The sequence below is a fragment of the Eucyclogobius newberryi genome, unplaced genomic scaffold (assembly GCF_026437365.1).
Source record: "Eucyclogobius newberryi isolate DKJ021-1_F unplaced genomic scaffold, fEucNew1.0.hap1 SCAF_20, whole genome shotgun sequence".
Classification (NCBI taxonomy): domain Eukaryota; kingdom Metazoa; phylum Chordata; class Actinopteri; order Gobiiformes; family Gobiidae; genus Eucyclogobius; species Eucyclogobius newberryi.
Window position 1 is genome coordinate 27,986,690 of NW_027315835.1, and position 6,874 is coordinate 27,993,563.

General features: G+C 43.2%; 1 protein-coding gene across 1 annotated transcript in view; it reads left to right on the forward strand.

Annotated features, from left to right (window-relative positions):
* Window positions 1–612: 612 nt before the first annotated feature.
* The window catches only part of fdxr (ferredoxin reductase), a 46,349-nt gene continuing 40,087 nt past the window's right edge, over window positions 613–6,874 (forward strand). The window contains exon 1 of the mRNA XM_072456007.1: window positions 613–751. Coding sequence (XP_072312108.1) covers window positions 673–751 — 79 coding nt within the window. The 5' untranslated portion in view covers window positions 613–672. The remainder of the gene's footprint in view (window positions 752–6,874) is intronic.

Below are 6,874 nucleotides of genomic sequence, written 5' to 3' on the forward strand. Positions count from 1 at the left end.
GTAATTGCAATTGTGCAAATGTACATTATTATAACTAATACGTCAATGTAAAATCGTGTAATGGAGCAATTGTCACATCTGGCAGCTGTCACTTTTATGAATGACATTTATTGTGTAAATATTGACAAAATTACTCTAACTTAGACTGACTTCATTGAGTAGCACAAAAGGCAAATAGTAAAACAATTCAAAATAATTAAAGAGGCTAGATTTGTATATGTACCAATACAAAGTAGGAGTAAAATAAAAAAATATATTATGTATTATTATATATAATACACACATTGAATGGTTAAAAAAACACATCATCATTTTATTTCAGCCAATTGTTACGTCCTAGGAACCAATCACACGTCTGCGTCACTCTTTCCCCCGGACAACTTTAACAGTTACACCGATGAAGCGCTGCCACCAAAACAATGGAGAGAAGTCCAAAATAAAGTCTTTTATTTATAATCCTTTTATTGTCTATAATAGAATCAGACGCAGTCCCAGCGCAGAGAAAGTTGAACGCGTTTCCACAAGAAGATTAACGCGTTTCACCTTGACATTTGAGCTCAAGGCTGAAGCTGGCGCGATAAGGCTGTGCATCCATGAACATTCATCCCGGGTGACACGAGAGAAGGGCGCACTAAAACCACAAGAAATAAGGATTATTATACAAAAACAATAATGAGGGCGCATACGTTTTTGTCTGGATTAAAAGTGTGGAATCCTGGAAAAACGACGTGGGTAAATCGAGCTTCAAATGGTAAGATTCTTCTACATTTGCACTTGGTAAACATTCAGTAAAAGAAATGAGCGTGAAGTTAAAGTGCATATGAGAGGTTTTATTATTGTTCTAATCATTATTATTATTGCTGCTTTTCTAGTGCCTGTGGTAAATAAATATTATAGTTTTACAACAGTAAAGAAACATTTTAAATTAAAGTTGAAAATGACAGTGGAGCAGTAGAGCTGAGTTCTAAAACAGAATTCCTCTGTCTATGTCATCAATAAGTGACGCTCAAGCACAAAGTAAAGGTGTTATCAGGTTTTTCTATTTGTCAAGTCATTATTTTACCCAGAGGTGGGGAGAGTGGCCAGAAAAGTGAACTCAAGTACGAGGAAAGTTACTTCATTCATAATATCCTTCTCAACTCAAGTAAAAGTACAAAGTAGTGGTCCAAGAAGAGTAAACAGTATTTCAAGAAACTATTACTCAAGTAAGAGTAACTGTTGGGACATAACATCTGATTTATAATTTGAAGTTTATGTAAGTTTATGTAATTGGGAGGACAAAACATTGGACAACATGGGACTCTTACTTTTCCTTTGGATACCGCCTTATTACTTTCTCATTTTATTCTTTACTTATTATTTTTTAGAGTTTATCCTGAGATGTTTTTTAAAATATATTTTTTCTTCTTCTTTTCTCTTTCATTGCGTATGTTGCTGAATCAAACTCTTGTGAAGAATAACCGAACTCCAGACGTGAGAAGTTTCAATGAAAATAGAGTCTTTATTTATGAGCCACAATATGACAAAACACCAGAAAGAACGAGCAGATTGTGCAGAAAAAGCCGCTGCTCCGACAGTTACACGCCATTTTATCCCTCTTGATTCATGAATATTGGGCCCCGACACTCCTTTTGATATAACCTAATATCCTTTAGACTCTTTAGTTTAAGGGCCTGTGTAGCTCTCCCCCCCGAGTAGCTTCATTGTTATTCTGGTTTTCCCCTTGTTAAGACCCTAAAACCCACAGATTCCATATTTGTCGCCCCTCTTGACATTTTCTTTCTTTTATCCTACGTTTTAGATTATTAATGATGCTTCATGTGACCAATTATAATGCGGCAAGTTCTGTGTTCTTTACTCCTGCTCTGCCCCTGCTCTGCCCCTGCCATGCCCCTGCTCTACCCCTGCTCTACCCCTGCTCTGCCCCTGCTCTGCCCCTGCTCTGCCCCTGCCATGCCCCTGCTCTGCCCCTGAGCTGGGAGGGGGGCGTGTTACAGGTACAGAGTGCTTCCTGATTGCCTGACCAGCCAAGACCACACGCTTAGAAAATGTTACAAAGTATTGTTTACAAAATGTACCCAAAAAAAAAGTTTTGGTCTGGGATCCAGGCAGATTAACCAATCAGACAAGCGCATTGTCCATTTGTCCATCGTGGATTACGAGGAAAGAATAAAAATAACACAGACTGAGAAAAAAAAAACAATCGACGCTCTAAACTCTGTAAATCTGAGGTAAATTAAGTTATATATGTTCTGAATATTCCGAAAATATTTGAGAGACACGTGACACAAAGTCTTCCACGTTTGAGAGACACGTGACACAAAGTCTTCCACATGTGAGAGACACGTGACACAAAGTCTTCCACATTTGAGAGACACGTGACACAAAGTCTTCCACATTTGAGAGACACGTGACACAAATTAGCGGCGGTGGTTGGACCGGTTCATGCTTGAGAGAGTTTTTCCTTGACGCCCCCCAACGGTCCGATTCCAGACCCTACTGCATTTGAACAGAATGTAGGAGGTACGACTGGCTGGTCAGGCAAGCTTCCTGGAGGATGGGCTGAAACAGCGCGCTGCGGCACTCACCAGTGGTGAGTAGCCCCCGTTCGTCTGCTCATCCGAGGAGAAGGATAGAGACTGCTCTCTAGCTAAAGACGGCAGGAATCAATCTTTGGGCACATATGTGGCAGAGCGGGCTAATTTCCGGTACATGTCGGCCTCGGGGAAACTGAGATAAACAGCATTTTCTCTTTTTCCCCCCAAATTTGTGATTTTCGTTTTTTTGCATTATGTGAAAGTTGAAGATATGGACCAGCCATTCGATGTATCAGATAACAGTATTTGCAGCATTAAAAGCATAAATAAAGCCGTTTAAAGTGTGGTGTTTTCGGGCGCTCTCTGGACGTGCAGAGTGGGTGTGACCGCATTTCCATATGAACAGCTGAGCTATTGCAGGCAGCCAATGGGCTGAGCAGACACCCGCATGGCTACTTGATAAGCAGCAACACAGGGACACGCAACACACGCTGTGTAAAATCAGTTGAAAAATGGATCCTTCTGCTATTGCTTTTGAGCTTAACCGCGGCTGTTACAGCTCCACGCTTTTGGATTATTTCTGCGAAAAGTCCGCTTATCCAGATGACTATCTAAGTTCTGAATCTGAAGATGAGCTCACAGATGAAGAGTGCGATTTCATCCAGCTGGAAAATATCCCTAGTCTACAGCTGACCTTAGACGAGGACGAAGACGAGGAAGAAGCGGCTGGACACACCGAAGAGCTGGAGCGTGAAATAAGGAACGCTATAGGCACGGTAACATTTACAGGCGAGGAAGAAGAGATGGAAAAGATCCGTAACTTTGACTGCGAATGTTACGCAAGAAGAAAAGAAAATTCTCAGCTCTCAAGAGAATCGTGTAGCAATAAACTAACCCCAGAAGTCATGTACAAGCTGCGGAGCGATTCTTTAGCAGCAGAAAGAGAGTGGCAAGATATGAGGATTATCGGACATATGGAAGCAAACAGACGTTCTGTCGTCACTTCGGAGTTAACCACGTCGACCAAAAAGCCGAAGACAAAGCGAAAATCTGCTCGGACCAGCTATTTCATAGGAGGAATGGAAGTCTGCAGAAATACTTTTCTGTTCCTCATGGCGTAAGTACTGTTTGTGTAACATACGATCCATGTTATGTTGAAAGTGCCTGCTAGTGTTTGTGCTTTTGCTACGGGCATCTGTGTTAACTCAAGGGAGCTAGTCCCCTTTAGCCCCGCTAGCAGAGGGCTAAAGTTGCCTCGTATCCGTGTTTTGCGTCTTAAATACAAGGGAAACATCTCAATGAGAATAAGCTGGTTTAGTTCCCATCACAGACACGCTCGAGAGGGCCCGTTTATGTGTGCTGTTCTACAAGTGTTCCGCTTTTACGAGCCGTGTTTATCTCAAGGGAGCTAGTCCCCTTTAGCCCAGCTAGCAGAGGGCTAAAGTTGCCTCGTATCCGCGTTTTGCGTCTTAAATGTGAACAATGTGAACTGTTATCTGTGAAGCGTGTTATTCCTATATTTCCTAATCCCTTTTTTCCCCTTTCCAGAATTGGCAGAGACACCCTGACTGACATAATCAAACACTATGACGAAAATGGAGCAACACCACGGTTGAGGAAGAAGCGTGCACAGCCACTGCCACATTCATGAAGTCATCCACACCGTTGTAGAGTTTATCCAAAACTTTGCAGAAGTCCATTCCATAATGCTGCCGGGCTGACATCCTGGCCATAGGGACTGGCATGTGAAGTTGCTCCCAACCCATGTGACTAAGGCCTCAGTTTGGCGTCTCTACGTGAAGTCTGCTAAGGAGCTTGGTAAGTGTAAAACATTATTTTGGTGATTTTCATGTTTTAATGATTAGAGTATAATTAACCATAAGCAACATCTGTTTTTCAGGTGAGCCTGCAGTTTGTAAATCAAGCTTCAGATCACTGTGGAAACAGCTTCTCCCACACATCAGAAGCTGCATGCCACGCACAGATCTCTGTTGGCAGTGTCAGAGCAACAACGAGCAGCTGATACGAAGTGCAAATGTCCCAGATGAAAGAAAATCTGAAGTGGTCCAGAAGCAAGTGCATCATCTTGCCCTTGAGCAAAATGAGAGGACTTTTTACAACACTTTGATTGCTGCAGACTGACAACAGAATCTAATGTGCTGTCTTTGGACCCTCACCGCCAGCAAGCAAAGACATCAGGATGCATTACAGCTTTGACTTTGCACAGCAGGTACTAATAATAGTGCAAATGCAGAATAGCAATTATAGAGACATATACGTCTTAATCAAATGTCATATGTATTAATCTAATCTCCTTTCTCTCTCTGTCTACTACAGATACACTTTCCGTCAAACCCTCTGCAGCCGGGGCCAATGTATTTCCTGGCCTCCGGTTGACAATCTCCATGTCCTGGTCCCACCTGGACTGAACTTTGACAGGCAGACCTATCTGCATGAAAAAATCAGGCCTTTCTGTGCTGACGAGGCAAAAGACATCACATGCCCAGCGCCGAGAGTCACAGCACAGAACAGTGCACAGACGAAGAAGAGGATGAGGATGTGATCTCTGATGTAATTGGACTCTGGTGGTGTACATATCATATCTATTATCTCATATCTCATATATTCAAAGCCATGGACCCGTTTCAGTTTGTATACCTGGCCCTGGCATCTGTTTATAAGAGTTCTTCTATTAAGAGTGTTTTTTAAACTTCCTATAAGTTACTGTCCTTTCCCCCTGTATCTACTGCGTTGTAACATTAAAGGCTCTTATCTTATCTTTTGTTGTTTGTGTTGAATCATTCAGTGCACCATTGTTGGTGAATCACCTGTGAATTATGTTTATCGACAAATGCAATGAACCCTATTCTCATTCTTTGATTCTATTCAGGGCCTTTTGTAATCCAAGTATTTCCATTTTAATACAGTAACTTCTAATTCTGATTCAAGTCCAGTCACCATCAATAACAACACTCCTCTTGAGTCTTGAGTGACAGCTGTAGGGGGAGGTGGTGTCAGTGTGACAGGGGGGAGGGCTTATCTCAATGAGATGCAAATGAGCCCCGCCCCTGTGACTCTGGGCTCACTCCGGTGAGAAACTTTGAGCCCCGTTTTCTCAGTGAATGGGTTTGAGAGTTGTATACATTCAAATGAGCACAACTTACTCAAATATGATCAGATCTACATGAGTGAGACATCATTGGAAAGCTTTGAATTCACACTCAAAATGTCTCCGGGTCGACATGTAACTGGTTTAGCCACGGTCAGACACATATATGAGGCACCAATAGCACTGTAAGAAGCTCTGAAAACAAACTATCCTCTCTTATTATGTAAAAACAAAACTGCTAATATTAGGGCTGCAGCTATCGATTATTTTAGTAGTCGAGTAATCTATCAATTCTTTCTGCGATTAATCGAGTAATTTACAGAATTTAATAATAATCAAATTCTGTAAATTTTTTGTACATTCTGTAAACCATTTAGCTGTGGCTGCATTTTGCCGTCTTGCAGCGTTGGCTCCGTGTGCCGTTCACTTTGGCCTCCGGGTCGTCGTGGACTGTGTTTCACATCAGAGTATTATAACGGTCGCGGTCCTCCTGCTGTTTCCATGGATGTATCGGCCGTTTCAAGGCGCCGTTTGTGGCATGTTTCAAACGTACAAGTGTGACTGGGAAGCAGAGTTGCTATGTGGGGGTGCGGAGTGGGCCGTGAGAGTGTAGAGCGGGGGTCCGTGGTGGCGGGGCGAGGACGAGGAGACTGGGACAGTGGACAGGCAGCAGAGTTGTGGCTCGGGACGCTTCTCTTTCACACAACCAAACACTTCCTGTCGCACTTGTGAGTTTAAAACATGCAGCTCTGTGGTCGGCCGCTTCAGCTCTGTGATCGGCCGCGTCAGCTCTGTGATCGGCCGCTTCAGCTCTGTGATCGGCCGCGTCAGCTCTGTGATCGGCCGCATCAGCTTGACGTCCGTCTGTTTCATTCTGTCTTTTTCATGGTTTCTATTTGAATATGAGTCAGTTTCCATCACCTAAAGACACTTTGTGCCTTGTCGTTCGTAGAATACATACGTGGATTCGCAGCTGTGGCCCCTGATCAGTCTGTGTCTGTTTTAACTGTGGCCCCTGATCGGTCTGTGTCTGTTTTAACTGTGGCCCCTGATCGGTCTGTGTCTGTTTTAACTGTGGCCCCTGATCGGTCTGTGTCTGTTTTAACTGTGGCCCCTGATCAGTCTGTGTCTGTTTTAACTGTGGCCCCTGATCAGTCTGTGTCTGTTTTAACTGTGGCCCCTGATCGGTCTGTGTCTGTTTTAACTGTGGCCCCTGATCGGTCTGTGT